General features: G+C 37.3%; 1 protein-coding gene across 4 annotated transcripts in view; it reads left to right on the forward strand.

Annotated features, from left to right (window-relative positions):
- The window catches only part of RPS6KC1 (ribosomal protein S6 kinase C1), a 176036-nt gene that overhangs the window by 143753 nt on the left and 14397 nt on the right, over positions 1 to 17886 (forward strand). For all 4 annotated transcript variants that reach the window (XM_088029087.1, XM_088029088.1, XM_028125795.2 and 1 more), the window contains 2 exons: positions 303 to 1898; positions 2170 to 2259. In XM_088029087.1, coding sequence (XP_087885213.1) covers positions 303 to 1898; positions 2170 to 2259 — 1686 coding nt within the window. The remainder of the gene's footprint in view (positions 1 to 302; positions 1899 to 2169; positions 2260 to 17886) is intronic.

The raw sequence follows: 17886 nt of genomic DNA on the forward strand, positions 1-17886 counted from the left end.
TAAAGCAGTGTTCCAGCTGTGGGATTTCATATTAGTATTTGTTAAACTAATTTCAAAGGGAGAAATAGGTTGTCATTTAAAAGATAATTGGTATCAGGAGATATGTTTAGAACTATACTCAGCAGTCAGCAATAACAAAATATTTAATTAAAATGCTTGTTTTATAGCATACTTGATATTAATGGGTATCATTGACTTGCTTTTGGTTGATTATTAGGATACTCTTTGTTTTTCTAAGGGCTTCAATAAGTAACCATTATTTTGGGGATCTTAAAAATTTTTTTGGTTATACTTGTTCACAGGTGGCAAACTCTGGTCATATATCAGTAAATTTCTAAACAGAAGCCCTGAAGAAAGCTTTGACATCGGGGAAGTGAAAAAATCCACACTTACTAAAGTTCACCGGCAACAGCCAACTTCTAGTCCTCAGGACAGTGGCAGCTTTGAATCCAGAGGAAGTGATGGTGGAGCCATGCTTAAAGTCCTGCCTTTGAAGACTAGTCTTACTCCAAGCTCTCAAGATGATAGTAACCAAGACGAAGAAGGCCAAGATAGCTCTCCCAAATGGCCAGATTCTGGCTCAAGTTCAGAAGAAGAATGTACTACTAGTTATTTGACATTATGCAATGAATATGGGCAAGAAAAGATTGAACCAGGGTCATTGAATGAGGAGCCTTTCCTGAAGATTGGAGGGAGTGGTGTTGATACCAGAGTCATTGGAAGCTTCCCAGCGCACCTTGCTGCTGACCGTGACAGCCCCAGCACCGAGCACATAGCTCAGGAGCTGCAGTTCTTCGCTGGAGATGATGATGTAGAAGCAGTTAGTTCGCCAAGAACATCAGATTCCCTTAGTAGATCGAAAAACAGCCCCATGGAATTCTTTAGGATAGACAGTAAGGATAGCACTAGTGAACTGCTAGGCCTTGATTTTGGAGAAAAATTGTATAGTCTAAAGTCAGAGCCTTTGAAACCATTTTTCGCTCTTCCAGATGGAGACGGCACTTCCAGGAGCTTCAATGGTAGTGAAAGCAAGGTAGAGTTTATAGCTCAGGACACCATTAGCAGGGGCTCAGATGACTCTGTCCCAGTCATTTCTTTTAAAGATGCTGCTTTCGATGATGTCATTGGCACTGATGAAGGAAGGCCTGATCTTCTTGTAAATCTACCTGGTGAACTGGAGCCAACCAAAGATGGTGCCGCAGTGGGACCTACTAAGTTTACACAGACTAATATAGGCATAATTGAAAGTAAACTGTTGGAAGCCCCCGATGTTTTATGCCTTCGGCTTAGTACTGAACAATGCCAATCAAGGGAAGAACAAGGCACAGAGGAATTGAGTGATCCCTCTAGACCTAGATCCCCGAGTATAGCAGAGAAACACAACGCACGGGGGGATCTTGGGATGTTATTTGTAGCAGCTGCTGATCATAGTAGTTCAGGAGACGTGTCTTTGTTACACAGCTCTGATTCGAAGTTCCAAGGACTTGGAGTGGGGGAGTCGGCAGTAACTGCAAACAGCACAGAAGAAAGCTTATTCCATATTTCTAACCCACTCTCAGGTGCTAATGAATATAATGTAAACACAGACACTTTAAAAACTGAAGAAGTATTGCTGTTTACAGATCAAACTGAGGATTTGCCTAAAGAGGAACTGACTTTATTTCAGAGACACCCAGAGACTAAGGGAGAGAGTGGATTAGCACTAGAAGGAGACAAGGAAATACATCAGATTTTTGAGGACCTTGATAAAAAATTAGCACTAAACTCCAGGTTTTATATCCCCGAGGGCTGCATTCAAAGATGGGCAGCTGAAATGGTGGTAGCCCTTGATGCTTTACATAGAGAGGGAATTGTGTGCCGCGATTTGAACCCAAACAACATCTTATTGAATGATAGAGGTCAGGAACTTTTGCAAATGCATTTCTTTTTATTCGCTGTTGCTTCCAATTAACTGAGTAGGCGTTTTATCTTGTAATTAGTATCTTCATTTCCTGTCTAGAGCTTCATTATCAGTGCGGCAAATTCACCCCCAGTAATAGCTTCTAGTACTTAATGATGCCATTATTCTTAATGATACTGTTTTTAGCTACAAAAGGAGTAATTACAGTTCACTTCTGCAGAAAATGGAAGAGAAAAATGTTTTGATTTCTCCTGTCGTTTTGTTTTTAGGACACATTCAGCTAACGTATTTTAGCAGGTGGAGTGAGGTTGAAGATTCCTGTGACAGCGATGCCATAGAGAGAATGTACTGTGCCCCAGGTTAGAGCAATCTCCTAAAATGGTTCACTTGAAAAACTAGTTCAGCAGCTCTCTTTTCTTTACAGAAGTTGTGGTTTTCACTCACAGTTCACATACATGTTGGCTTTGAGTATCTCTTTAATCCTTCAAAAAAGAAAATTTGGGGATTAAATCATTGTATATTGGTTTATCTACCCAATAGAGGTGTGTGTGTGTGTGGGGGGGGGGGTTAAACAGGTTTGGACTTCTTTTAGAACTGACAGTGAATTCTGTCTTAGAAATGTCATAACTTCTTAGTGTTTAGAAGGACCTTTAAATACCCCGAACCTCTTTAAATGGATGGTTTTATTAAGATAGGAGAGGGAGTTGACAAAAGAGGTAAAATTCCTAAGGATAAAAATGGATAAAATGAGGAATTAAAAAAAATGCAATATTGTGATTTCATTGATAAGCCAAGCTGGCATTGGAGAGCAGATTTCAGAGTTCTTTCTATATCTGAGACATTTTAGGAAGCATGTTCTTGGCTTAAATTAGCCAGTTTAGCCAAATATTTGACACAACAGGTTTTTCTTGCTCTTACTGTATTGTCTTTGTTTTTTTAAGAATTAGAGATATATTTCTGGGGTGTGTTAGATCCTTTGCTGATAATTACAGGTCATTTAAACATCTGAATTGGGTTTGAGTTAGTGTGTCTCTGTCAGTGCAGATGGGGCTATATTTGAATCCAAAATTCGTTCACCTTTTGCCTAGCTTTCAGCCTCTTTGGATGGTCAAAGTTGCTTCACTTGTCACCCCACTGGCTTTCAAAGGAGGTTCAAGCTGATTATGTTGACATGATCTGCTTAGTTGTTGATTAAAACAGTATTTAATGCTCCTAGCTAACCAGTGTATTATTGATACTAACATTGCTTCCCTGCATGATGGGAAATGATTATAATTAAGATTGAAAGAGCTATATTGCTTTTAGTTACGACCTTCATTGTTAAGAATTATTTCTGTATTGGGGAATAGCGAAGTTTTTCAACCTGTGAAGCAAATGTCCTAAAACTATTTCCTGAAAACAATGATTTGGATTTTTTTTTTCTTACTGTTGTACCTTTTCCTTTCCACTTCCTTCCCTCAAATTAGGGGTGTTTGATTTTGTTTCTTCCTAGGGGCAATATATTGAGCATGCCTACATTTTTTGTTTCTCTCAAGTAGATAATATTATGCTGTTTTTTGAAGCCTTATTAGTATGATTTAGTTAATGGGATAACAAAAATAATTTCATAATACAATCACTTTATTATGGTTATCTGGTTCTTTTTTTTTATACTCTCCCCCTTTTCTAATTTTATAAATAACATTTTAGGTACCAGTGTACATAAGAACATATATTAATTGTAATGAATTTGGAGGTTTTAGGATCAAAATTAAATCTGGGAGTTCTTTGCAATGAAACCTCTTAAATCCAGAAGTGAAGTGCAGTATAAACCTCACATCAAAACCAAATGTTTATGAGACATTGTTTAATGTTTGTAACTGACTCCTTATTTCCTATTTTTTTATTTTCATTCTCTTATCAAAAACTATAGCGTCATCCTTTGGCAGTCTAGCAGATTGACATCCTGAGAATTTTAATATATGTAGAACAAAGCTATACTACATTCATCAACAAAATTATACTTTTAATTTTGTGTACTGAAATACTGAGTTTAATCCAGATCAGTTTCCATATTTTCCTTTTTAAGCCTTTCCCCGGAAATCACAGTTCTCATAGTTTACCAGCAGGTGGCAGTCTACCATTAATGGATTTTTGCTGTCATCTTCCAGATTGCCCTTCACTAACATTTGAAAAAAGCTGTCATCTGAAGGGCTTTGTTTTAATTATTTGCATGACAGAATTGTATTTTCAAACTTTGTGAGTTGCAAAAGTGTTCTAGCATTATGGCATGCATTGAACAATGTGGGAAGTCTCTTCCATTCTTTGGGCCTATTAATATGTTTTATCAATGGGGGAAAAACAAAACCAGGAATGGCTTTCACCGAAAAGTAAAGCTAGTGGTGTAATGTAGATGATCATAAACCCAGAGAGTTACAGAACTCAGTTAAGTCCATGTTCTCCTGCCCCTCGCTTATAATGCAAGGGGAATTGGGACAAAAAATTGTAAATTAGTGTTTGTTTCAAAAGTGAGCAGCAGTGCTACTGATAAAAACTGTAAGTAGGCTTTCCTCCTCTTCTCAAATGGTGGGAGCAGTGCTAATATGCTAATATTTCAATGCCTAAAAGTCACACATGGAGACAGAGAGTACTTACTCTCTTTTGGTCTGCCCTTAGAAACACTACAGGGTTGCAGTCATTCTCTCCCACATCCCCTCTGCCTTTCCGTTTTCCAACTCTAACCTTAGTATTATTGTCCAAGTAGCTCTAAAGCATGTTAAGCAGCTGATGTTTGGTTAGAAAGTAAAGTTGTCATAAGATTATGATGAGAACGATCCACTTCTGTTTAAACAACATGCAACCTCTACCCCGACCCCTCCTCCCTCCTGGGAATCCTTATCACATATTTGTCCTAAAAACATAATCCACCTGCCCTGTACTTTGTAATATCAGCAGTGTATCTTTTCATCTTGTGGGTGATGTGCCTTTATATTTTGAGAAAAATTTCCAGTAACAGATTCGATTTACATGGACAGAAACTTGAGCACATGCCAAACTAGCAGGGGGGCCATTATTCTGCTCTATAAATAAGTTTAAAAAAGAAACAACACACACACAGAAACCTGTGAATCAACATGTTTTGGTCTAATTGAGGGGAAAAGCAAGATAGATAAATTTTGAAATGCAAATGATCACCTTCTGTTATTGAAGTATAGTTTCTGCCAACTTTGAGATCTCAGATTTTAAAAAGTCAGAGTCATTTCAACAATGTATACTACCAAGGATATCTGATGTTTACAAGTTTCTACAACAACACGAAGAACTTTCTTAAGAAGTTGCCACTTTTTTATATTAAAGAAAACAAGTCCAATAACAAAAAGACAAAACCCATGGAGCTTTCTCTGTCTACATCTGTGAAAAAGCCAGCAAATAAATGGCTGCAGCTGCAGGCCGATCAAGAGGGTCTTGAGAATACGAATTCACTGATCAAACCCAGCCCTGTTTTCAAAGTAGAAGCCATTCCTTTTAGGTTCACTTTGTATCCTTAGATTATCTAGGATGATTCTCTAGAAAGGTTTTATTTTAAATAAACATCATTCATGGTAAATGGGCTCCTTTCATACCAGAGAAACACAGGACAGAGTTCAGGAAGAGAAAGAGCAAAGAAATAGATCCCAAAGTGGGAATAGATTGTATAGCAAGTGACAATATAAACATAACACTGTCTAGTTTCCATATTAGGAAACTTTTAGATACTTTCTATTAAGAGACTTTTAGACGGGTCATCCTATTTTTTGTTGTGAGAGGTTATAGAATAAAAACTGGAGTAAATTGATTATTCTTCTCTAGAGGACTTCTTCCTTGTAGTTACTCTGATTTTATTTCTATATTTGTGTACACATACACACACATAGAGGATTTTATGTGCTATATCATCATAAGTGTTAGTCTGTCATAACATAGAATACATTTTTGTTACAGCATTTTAAGTATAAAGAAAATAAAGTGTCAAAGTATTTTTTTATCAGTATTTTTTTCTTAACAGTCTTCATCATAAAAAAAGCAGCTAGAAAACAGAACCTCTAATAGTAAGCATATAAAATACAGAAGACTATATTTGAAAGTTTAATATGCAATCTAAGGCAAGTGAGTAAAATTGTTTATATGTTCGTTATTATGCTAATATAATCACTTCAGTTTCTTGTTCTGGTCTTCACAAGTTGATATGGTATCCTATCACTGTGTGTCCTTCACCTTTATTTTCTACTCCATTATGAGCCTTTATAAATGCTTGAAATTTACATTGATATTTCTTGTTGAATACTTTTCAGACTTGAGAATTTATAGGTGAATATGTGTGTAAATTGAAGAAGTCCAAACTGCTTTTTAGTGCAGCCCAATCTCCACGCTCCCGGATGTCAGATGACAGCTTTGCTTCCTCTCTTGGGCGATTTCACACTTGGAAACAGCTCACAGCTGACAGTGAAAAGTGAAACATAGAAAAATCATGCTGAAAACTATCTGCAAAATTCAGTTTTAGAGCATGACGTTTATTTACTACCACCCTTTGCTCTTCTAGCCTGATGTTATCAAATAGTCCATGAATATATTTTTTGAGGGTAGTCTCCTCTGCCCTTTTTCATAAATGTGTCTTACATATTACTTGTTGCCTTTTTAAGCATGGTGCTCCATGTGATAGTTATGTATTTGATACTTAGATCTAGGACTCAGACCATGGATGGTTTAAAATATCATGAGGCCATCATAAGTTTAAGATTTAGAATCATAAGGTAGAATTAAGAATGACCAACCTTCAATATTTGTCCCACATCAGCCATTAACTCATCGCATGGCCCTGGGCTTGTTGTTTAAAGACTTTGTAGACCTAAATTTACCACTAATAAAACAGATTTGTTGAGTATAAAAAAGATCGCAGATATCAAATCACCTAATATCCTTCTTACACAAAATATAGTCAGAATTCAAGTTCATTTTATTAAGGCAAGAATTTTTTCCCCCAAGGATAAATACTGATTTCTCGTCTAATATTAGTAGGGTGAAAAGAATTATTTCACTTGAGGACTTTCTAAGTGTGTGTGTGCGTGAGGGCACAAGTAGGCAGAGTTGCAGGCAGACGGAGAGGGAGAAACAATCTCCCCAGTGAGCAGAGAGCCCAATGCGGGGCCTGATCCTAGGACTCTGGGATCATGACCTGAGCCGAACGCAGATGACACTTAACTAACGAGCCACCCAGGCGCCCCTCTGAGTATATATATATTTTTTTTTATAAGATTTTTATTTGTTTGTTTATTTATTTATTTATTTATTTATTTATTTATTTATTAGCAAGAGAGAGAGAGAGAGAGAAACAGCATGAGAGGGGAGAGGGTGAGAGGGAGAAGCAGGCTCCCTGCTGAGCTGGGAGCCCGATGTGGGACTCGATCCCGGGACTCTGGGATCATGTTGCTTAACCAACTGAGCCACCCAGGCACCCCTCTAAGTATATATTTTTACTCATTTATAGAGTATTTGCATAATATATATGATGTAGAGATGAGGATTTATGGATAGTATTTTCATTTGGAGGAGAAAAGCCAAGACACCTTTTGAGTAGGGCAAAATTTAATTGCCAAGATTCTCAACAAACAAAATTGTTTAAGGAAGAAAGAATCATTTTGCATATGAGAATTTTGGGGTCCTGGGTAACTTCACCAAACATGAAGGAATGCAAAGTTGAGAGAGAAACCAAATGAATATAGATGTATATTTTGAAATAATAATGATATAACCAGGAAATATGGGTATATCTCTGGTGTAGGCTTTAAAATTTTTTTCCCCCAAAGGAGAAAGAAGAAAAAGGCAAGAGGGAGCTATAGAAATAATTTTTAAAAGAGTAAAATATTTGTGGTTAATATTTAAACATTATCTTTCAAACGCTAACTCTTCTGTTTGATTTACCCTTAAGCAAAACTTCACCAGTAACTCTCTTGTACATAGAAGATGTATAATTTTTTCCTTGAACGATTAGCAAGTACTTTTAATCCTTTGCCTTTAGTTCTTATTGTCATAAAGACCAAATCTGTATCTTCTTTGGGAGAACCAGTAGCTTTTTAAGTTTGCCATAGAATAGTGAAAATTTTACACTGATGAAAATTCTCTGATGTACTTCACCCCTGTATATTGATGAAACTTGTGCCATGAGTATAGAGTCATATTAAGATAAACAAAAAAAGCTTCCAGTCAACCCAAATCTTACCTTGTCCAGGCAAGCCCTTCCTTATGGAAAGATTAAAGAGTTGCTTTATACTGGTTTGAAGGTCTGGAACCTTGGGATCCATCCCTAGATAGGATGTATCTTGGATCTCTCACAAATCCCCCATTGATGGGCCAGTCACCTTCACCTCTGCGTTAAGGTCACTCCATGTTGAAATAGACCCATTCTGAAATCATACTTCTCATCAGGACAAAATGTGATTTGTCTCCACTGATGGGAATGAGGCAGAGTAATGGCAAAGTGTTCCATCCTTGTGATTTGGCTCCTTAGTGAATCACACATTAGCTCTTCTCAGGAGAAGAAATTCTTTGGCCATTAGAATTAGAGAATTTTTAAGTCAGTTAATAATGTTTTCATACAGAAGAGGTTGAAATACAAGATCTCTGTATGTTTCATAATACTACCTGATCTACTAGGGAGTGGGGGTTACCTCAAGCTTTAGATTATTAAAAGGAAGTTAGTTTTAACCTCTTATTTACTTCAAACCTTTTTCTTTATGATCTTGGATGGATTCTTTTTTTAGAAATAGGAACATGAGACTAGATATGTGTAGTTTTAAGTAATAGCTGCATTGTAATGCTTCTTGATTTTCAGGTCTAAGTTGATTTTTGGCAACTATTCAGTTACTTAGCCTCACTACCATATTATTGTAGAAAGGAAAACAAACTATCTTTTACCTCTGATGTTTAATGCAGAAGAGATAATGCTTAGTCTTAAACATTATGTACCAGAGCTATTGGCTAGCTACTTTGATCAGTTTCTGTACCATGTAAAATTTTGTCAGTTTGAATCTCCATGAAGTAACCAGGGCTTACTCCTTCCAAGCAATTATTCACAAATTCTTCCTTCAAATAAATGTTTAAAAATGCTAAGGTTTTAAAAAATTGATGACAAAGCAAATGGGATTCCTTAAGCTCCTTTAATAGCAGTGCATGAAGCTCTGCCTGCCTAACACGGCAACAGCAGTGGAGAGAGGGGGGTGGGAACTGCGTCTGTCATTTTCACAATTTTCAGTTAGCCTTTTTCTCATCAATCAACTTTAATGGCTTTGGTTGGGTAACACTGTGACACCCGATGGCTATTCAGAATGGAGTAGTTGTGATATGATCAATGGAAAATGGAGCATGCTGTTGGGTTTTTTTTTTTTTTTTCCCTAGTAGAAATGCAGGGTGAGAGAGTAAGCAAGATTGTATAGAGCTCAGAATTACAATTATAGTCAGTCAACCAGAAGTCATATGGTAGTTACCCATTTCTTATTTTATCTCACAAGAAGATGGTATAGTAATGATACCTATAAACTCCCTTGAACAGGTAATTCTTGGCTCTGGAATGTTGAATCAAGTTAAATCAAGGAGTTTTGATGCAACTTATGCAGATAATTGCAGGAAAGCTCAGAACATGGTTGACAGGTCACCCGCACAACAACAAATTCAGAGCTGGGTAGTGAGAACAAAGCAGAATTAAGTCTTTGGTCAAGCCCAGCCTGAATTCCCTGAGTGCGATGTGTCCCTATGTCCAAGACCCCACAATACAACTGGCCCAGGATTTCAGGTAATTAAAATACGTGAAAAACAACTGCATTAATAATGAGGTGGTGGCAGGCAGCAAGGCTAGAGCCTGGTGTGAAGCAAGAAAACAAGTGTGTGAGAGGTAGAGCTGCACACTTCTCCCATCGCTTTGTGGCGCTGTGAAGAGTGGAGCTCTAGCCGCTGCACACTCTTCTCTCTCGAAAGTGCTAGACTCTCTCATCGGCCTTCTCTGGATAATACTCTAATGAATGTGAGGAGTGTCATACTGGCAATTTTTAAGTAGTTCGTACACCCTACTCAACAAATAAGACATTTGAATGATCAGTTGAGTGCAGATTTGGAAGATTTTATGGAATGGAGAATGGAGAAGTGGGCAGCCAACATTTTCTAAAGTAGGATAAAATATGGAAAAAAGGGAGCAAAGTGCAAATTCCAGGCTCTAGCTGGTCTATCACTCTGAGAATTAAGATCTGCTTAAGAGATGTGAGACCTTAGGCAAGTACATTTCTTCTGTCCAAATTATTTCATTTAAAATACATGTTCTCTTGAACATTTGTGTACCTTCAGACTTTGAAACTTTAAATGTCTCAACTTTGATAATTTAGTTTATAGGTATTAGAGAAACAGTTCAGCCCTGGAATTAAAATGAAATTTTATTCTCCTAGTTGATATGGCTTTTAGTTTTGCTTTCAGTTGCAACATTTTGTCTTGTTTGTGGAAACTTTTAAAAAAAATTGTCCTATAGCTAAATACCCTTGGGAAACTAAGAGGTGTAGTTGTCCTCCAGTGTACTTAAGTGAATTTTTTTTGGTGACATTAAAAGAATACTAACTGATACTAATTATCTCACCAGACTAGCAGCCAGATATTGTAGCCAGCTTACGCACTTGTAGCACCTTTCACAGGACTGTGTGCCTGGATTCCTCACGCTGAACAGGGTCATGGGAAACCCTGAGTTACCTCCCAATCCTGTCTTCTTCCTGCTCCCAGGGCTTTTCAGCTTTTTCCTTTGCCACGTGCCATCCCCTCAGAACAAACCGAGGCAGTCACTGCGCTCTGCAGAGGGGAGCGCTGGAAGGCGTCCACTGCACCACCCTCTTTAAGCTACCAGCATCTCTTGCCTGGACTACCGCAGTCATCAACTGACTGACCTCCATTCTCACCCGGCTTTAATCTGTGTTTCATCCAGCAGCCAGGGTGTGCTTTAGATAATGTTTGAAACTTTCTAGCCTACCACATATAAAAGTGTGAAAGGACTTGACGTAGATCTCTATGCTCAATGGGACTTAAGGAAAATGAATGTGATGAGGCCTTTGTAGATGCTTTGAACGCCTTGAATGAACAGTGCTGCATAATACAAGATGGATATATTTATTCAACAAACACTTATTAAGTGCCTCCTGTGCCTAGGAGCTAGAAATAAAAGACATAATTGGTATAGTATTGACAGTTAATTTTGAAGACTTATGTAAAAAAAAAAAAAAGACTACCCAAACAGAAGACATATACAATTGGTTACCTAGAATGTTAATAGACCTTTATAGGTGAATAGTTGTATTTATAGAATTGTAATTTGCCACACTAACAAAAGATATGCTTAGCTGTTTCTCTTCTCACCATTTAGTTCCATATATTGTTGGATTAAAAAAAAAAATCTTTCTTCTGTGTTTCTTTCTCTTTGTTCTTTAGTCATCAGCTGTAGTGGAAGACTAATGCTCAGCCCCTGCATAGAAAATCTTTATACACAGCAAGAGCTGGTGAGAGAAATTGACTAGAATTTTGTAATTCTAGTCCCTTTCAATTAGCAACAGATGCTGCAGGGAAAGATTGTCTGTGTAGGAACACAGTACTAATGTTTCCATGCTCTAGCTGACATGGAATGCTCATTGCAGAAGAAAGATGTTCTTTTCCTTGGTCCAAGTATGTCACTAATGATAGACCAGATTTTTTTTTTTTCCTTTTTTTCTATTCCTATCTAGGGCCATTGTGGATTAATTTTTATATTGTTTTATTCACCAAAATGCTCTGTTTTATTCTAAAAGCTAATGTATTTGTGTTACTTATGTTTCTTTTCCAGAATGAGAATTGTAATCCTTAAATTTTTTTCAAAATTCTGTGGCATTAGAAAACTATATCTCTCCTTGCCCCCCCAAAGTATACTTAGTACAGATTATCATTTTAATTTATTGCATAGATCTGTGCCTTTAAAATTTTTCCATCATTCTGATATTTGGATAAAGTGCTATATCATTTATGTGACAAATTCTTCTAGCATCTAAATGTTTGTTTAATTTGACTATTACATAAATACTTTATTTGAAACAATTGTTGCTTTTTCATTGAATTTTATATGCTCTCTTAATAGTTCCACAGTTACTAGAACTTTGAGAACTATGAGGCTTCTCAGATTCTATTTACTAAAAAAGTGTTAAGAAAACAGTTTGGGAGAAATATTTAAAAACTTGTTCTAAATGAAAATAGAATTTCTCTGTATGTGAAATTCTCTTTTAAGAAAATTCTGAATCTACTGTTATTTCCTACCATATCCTATAAGGAAGACAGCAACAACGGAACATACTGCCAGAGGGAGGTTATGGAGTTGTCTGGAGATTTTTGTAATGGGCCTGGGCAGCTGTGCTGTTAGGAAGGGTAAAGGGCAAGGATGAGATGACCTGTGTGGGTCTGCCTTGGTGAAAAACCAGGGAACAGAATCAGGTGGTGTCATCAGTCTGAAAATGTGTCTTATCAAATCCATCAAAGAACTAAATGTAGAATATCAGATTCCCTTATTTATCAAGCAATATGAATGTAACAAACCCTTAAAGAAAAGTAAATTCTAAATTCGGGATGTTGAGGGTACCAAATTGTTTAAAATGCAAGGTGATTCATCTTTGTCAAGCTTTGTAGAAAGGTTGGTCTTTATTTAAAGCATGAGTTTGACATGCATTTTCTAGCTTTTTCAAATTTCTGTACAGTTTCCAGCATACAGTTTTATCATTATCTTTGGTTATTTTTGAGTCATGTCTTTGGCAAAATCCATGTGGTTTAAACTATGTAGTTAGTCCTAAGAGGTTGGACATGTGCCTGTACTTAAGTATATGTTATGATTTCAGTAATTCTGGGGATCACATGGTCTCTCCACGGTCTGAAAGAAGTGTATACTTCTGTTCATTCACTTCTCATGCAGGTATAGACATTTTATGATTTCTAAAGTCCAAGCTTTCTGCTTTTTTGCCCCTTTATTTTTCAGGAGCAAGGATTATTATAGCTACAGTTTTGGGATCAGGTTAACATTATTATTTTTGGCTATAAGAGGGAGACTTAGTAAATTGACTGATTATCATAAGGACTGTAAAACTCTCTTATTCTATGTTTTAGCGAGCCCTTTGACAATATGGGTTACCAAGGCAGCATTATTTTTCTGAAAAATTTCTTGGCTTGTTGAAGAGTGTTCTATGAGGTGTTAAACATGAGTAAAACAAAGGTAGGCAAAGCACATTTTATGTTCTGATATCTTTATTGTTTTATTTAAATGTGTTTATTCACTTGTGAAATATGATGTTTGCATTATTAGTATGAATCAGTAAGAGTCTATATTGTGTTAGAATTTGAGAATTGATAGTGCTAAAATGAGAATTCTCGAATTTTACTAAACAGTTCTCACATATTTGATGTCCTTTAAAAATTTTTAGTTGGATTGAAATCTAATCTGGGGCCAATTCTGTGTCTCCATTACATTAAAAGATGATAATGATTAGATTGAGTGACACTGATTCATTTCTTTTGTCACCAGGTCTCTTAGGGAAAGGGAGTAGTGGCTGTGGATAGGAAAGAGAAGAAGGAAGTTTGAGGAATGCTAGTCATTTTAGCGTAATCCCACTCTTTGGGCATCTTAGGTTAATGGAGGGAGAAGAAGTTTTGAGAAAGGCTCACGAGTGCTTTTGAAAACACTTTCAGGATCATGAAACTAGAGGTAGAAAGAATGTTAGAGATCTGGCTATCCTCATTTTCAGAGTAAGCTTAGTATGACATACTCAGCTAGGGTCAAATGGTAGCGTGACCAGGGCCCCGTCAGTACATTTCTTTGATTCAAAGACAAAAATCCAGGATTCTTTGATAACACCATCTCTTTTTGAATTTTTGTGGGAATAACCTTGAGAATTTGTTTTCTTAGGGAATAGTTTATTTTTCCCCTCCATCACTTTGCTTAATGCCTATACTATAGTAAGTTTTGCTGCATTTGTGGAGAATAAAGATACTATTTTTCCTCCCTGGAAATTGCAAATACAGAGTGTAGCAGTGGGGGAAGGGCATGTGTGGAAGCTTTACACATTGATTTTTAGAGGAAAAATATTTTGAAAATTGACAAAACAGTGATAAATTTATCCTTTAAAATATTTTTCTGCTTTTTCAGAGATTTAAAAAATTCAAGGTAGGAGTTTAACAGTATTTCTCAGCTTCACTGTTATACTTTTAAAATAGTCTCACAGATTTATTTGGTATTTCTTTATATTTTCAACTTTTGACATTAGATACATATACGTGACTATTTACCTAGTATTTGTGGTAGTCGTCATGTAGCCTTTTTTTTTAGTTTTTTTTTTTTTAAGATTTTATTTATTTATTAGAGAGAGAGAGACAGTGAGAGAGGGAACACAAGCAGGGGGAGTGGGAGAGGGAGATGCAGGCTTCCCGCCGAGCAGGGAGCCCGATGTGGGACTCGATCCCAGGACCCTGGGATCATGACCTGAGCCAAAAGCAGATGCTTAAAGATTGAGCCACCCAGGCGCCCCTGTCAGGTAGCTTTATAAATCAGTTCTCTTGGTTTACGCTTAAAGTTCTTCTATAGATTTTGCAAGTACAGCAGTTTTAGAGCAGTTGTTTTGACAGTCACACAGCCTCAGGCTTCTTTTTGGCAATGCAGTATCAGAGTATGTCATTTTTTTTTTTTTTTTAAGTAGGTTCCACCCCTAGCGTGCGGAGCCCAGTGTGGGGCTTGAACTCAACAACCCTGAGAACAAGACCTGAGCTGAGATCAAGAGTCAGATGCTTAATCGACTGAGCCACCCAGGCGCCCCATATCATTACTTTTTAATATAAGAATGATTGGTCCTTAATATAATAATGGTCCTTAAACAGTGTTAAAAAGACAACCAAAATCCTTCATTCTGATTATTAAAAAAAAAAAGAAAATTCTGTTTGAAAATCCTAAAGAAGAAATTCCACAAGTACTTACTTCAGTTGTTGTAATATTTAAATTTTCTAGCCATTAAGAAGTTCCTCTTTGTATCTTACCTAAATACAGAACTCTTTGTTGTATTTCTGAGTCATCTCTGAAAATCAAGGTCAATTGGTCATGGTGTCAGTTTCACGTTAATTAATGAATCCCTGCTTAATATAAAGTCATTTTGAAAAGCTTCAAGCTGCATTCTATGAGGATGGATCTAAAACTTGTTTAGTGTCTTTTCTCCAGATTTCCATGAAAAAAAATTACCTTTTCAAAGTTGTTATCCTTCTTTACTGGCCCAATCAGAATAAAGACGGCCTTCAGCCTAGGCGCCTTCATACTTTCAGAAGCAGTTTTTCTTAGATTAGGATCAGCAGTCTCTTTCAGCCTGAGTACCATCAGAAAGTGTAACCAAGTGACATCCAAGAGGAGAGAAGAAAGAGCAAGTAAGGGGAGAGGAAAAGAAGCTGGCTGTCACTGGAAGAATGAGGAAGGGAAGATCAAGGAAAGATGGAAAGAGAAATGGGGAGCACAAGAAGTGGACTCAGCAGTGCTAGAAGAAAACCCACAGTGATGTCGGCTGCCGGTCGGTGCCTCCTGGAGCAGATAGCAAGCCGAGGGAGGAGGAGGAGGTCATTGGCATTTAGGGCCTACTTGGTTCTCTTGCTTCTGCCTGGGTTGCCTTGCTCACATTGGGGCCCATCCACATTTGAAGCAGTGTGTTGGTCATAATCTACCTGTTAAAGACTCTGGCAGAAAATTGTGAGGGCTTTCAAAGCAGCATAAAACCAATGAACCTCATTCCTAGATTCCTTAGTTGAGCAAGTTCACAGAAACCAGTAAAGCAATACACCTTGTCTGTCTCATGAAGGGCCTCTGAAACTTTTCTACCCAAGTACTTCTGTCTGTAGAGGTGATATGAAATGGCTACCCTAGGGGACAAGTGAAATGTGATCCTGAAGTTTCTCCAGAAGTCTTTTTATCTTGTAAATCTATGCGAATTTTATATTCTGGTCCATAATAGATCTGTTTCCTTTACTAGTAAAACAATATCCCACTCACTCCCACAAATATGAAAATCTTTGATGCTCAGGAACATGGACTGTGCTAACCTGGTAGCTTCAAGGACCACACAGCCCTCCCTTTACCCCAGCAGTGATACATTTCACCTGGTGCACATTCCCAGCAGTGATAATGGGAGAAAAGGCATAACATGTAGCCTTTGAGGGGCTAGACTACCCTGGGGATGACACCTTGGATCTTTCACTGAATAAAACAGTGCCTTTATAAATTATGTTAGCCATTGATATCTTACATAGACTTCCCTCAGCAGCCCTCTGCTCAATTTTAATAGGAAACTTGTTTTGGTGGCTCTAGTCTAGAGCTCCTCAGGGCATGTTGTTAGACCCTATAAAACATCTTGTTAATTTTCACAATTTTCTCTGAGCTGACTGGGTCAGATGTTCCTCTTTCTTGGGCACACAAATGCAATATTCTTTCTCCTCTGAAGGCATCCTACCTAAGGAGGGTCTCCATAAGGTTGCTTGGGAATTTTAAATAATTCATGTAAAATGTTAAATAATTCCTTACATATTGGAAGCTGTCAATAAATGTTAGCTGCTGGCTTATTGTTGCAACTCTCATTGCAATGCATGCCTAGTGTGAGCAAAGCAGTAGTCCTACATGGAGAATGAGAGACTTCATGGCTGGTCAGTCCTTTTGGGTCTTGAGCTGTGAACTGATTTCTCCTTCATGACACTAAGAAATATGTACTTACTACTATATGAGTAAAGAAAATAGAATAACAAATTCTTGAGCAAAAAGATACTAAAAAAATAAAACCATTAACTATGCTAGTGGGAAAGCTTGATCTTAGTTTCACGTGATTTAGCAGTGTGGCCAGGTAATGGAGTTCTGTGGAGGAACAGGGCCTAGCATGGTGCCTAGTTTGTGCTGCTTATGTATGTTGGTTGAATGAATATGATAGGTTGAAACCTGAATATATACATTCCTGAATAAGCAAGGCATTTAAGTGTTATTTAATGCTCAGTGAGAAGCCATTTCAGAATTTTGAAACAGGGAAATGATGTAATCCATTGCTTGGTTTAGACTGGAAGGAAATATTCAAGAAGTTATATTTGATGACTGGACTATGGTCAGTTTTTTTTTACTTTTCTGAAGTTTCTAAGAACTTAGACCCTTCCTAAGGTTTTTTAGAGCACACTTCCGAAGGTGACAGTGCCTCTCTGTGGGGAGGTTAGGGAGGCGGTGAGGGCAGTGAATTTGAATCTGGGAAGGGCAGCATAAGTACTTTGAATGAGAGCTCCCAAAGAGTTGTCCTTCAAGAGAATCACTGTTTTAGGAAATCCTTGAGTATAAAGTCATAGAAGTTAGAGCTAAATTTAACCGAGAGGCCCTCAGGTGTAACCCTTTTACAACCCTCTGTTACAGATGAGATCCAGTGGATTCCTCAGGGCCCTTCACCCAAGCCTCCTGGTTTCCAGTCCCCGTTGCGCTTTCATATATAATACATTTATGTTTGTGGGGAAAGGGTGGAGGCAGACTCTTAGGGAAGATTGGCCAGCATAGCTTCATCTTCCTGCTCCAGCACACCCAAATGTTTTCCTGTCTTCTTGCTATCTGTTTAAAATGCGCCACCTAGCTATTCATGTAGGTTCATAAGTATAAGGATGAAAATAAACATCTCATCCCCTCAGAGGCAAATCACTAAACTATTTTGTCATCTTTTCTCACCAGTCTTTTTTTTTAAATACATATTTCTAAAATTAGAATTCTCTTGTTTTATACCTTGTTTTTTTAATTTAATATACCCATATTTACTTATATACTTAAACTTTATATGAGTACATCATTTAAAATGCTTATGTAGTAATATTCCGTCATATTGATGTGTGTGTGTGTACACACACACACACACACATACATGGTACATACATACACACACATATATACAAGT

This window comes from Eumetopias jubatus, unplaced genomic scaffold, assembly GCF_037043125.1.
Source record: "Eumetopias jubatus isolate StellerSeaLion01/CBP00866 unplaced genomic scaffold, mEumJub1_p1.0 scaffold_12, whole genome shotgun sequence".
Classification (NCBI taxonomy): domain Eukaryota; kingdom Metazoa; phylum Chordata; class Mammalia; order Carnivora; family Otariidae; genus Eumetopias; species Eumetopias jubatus.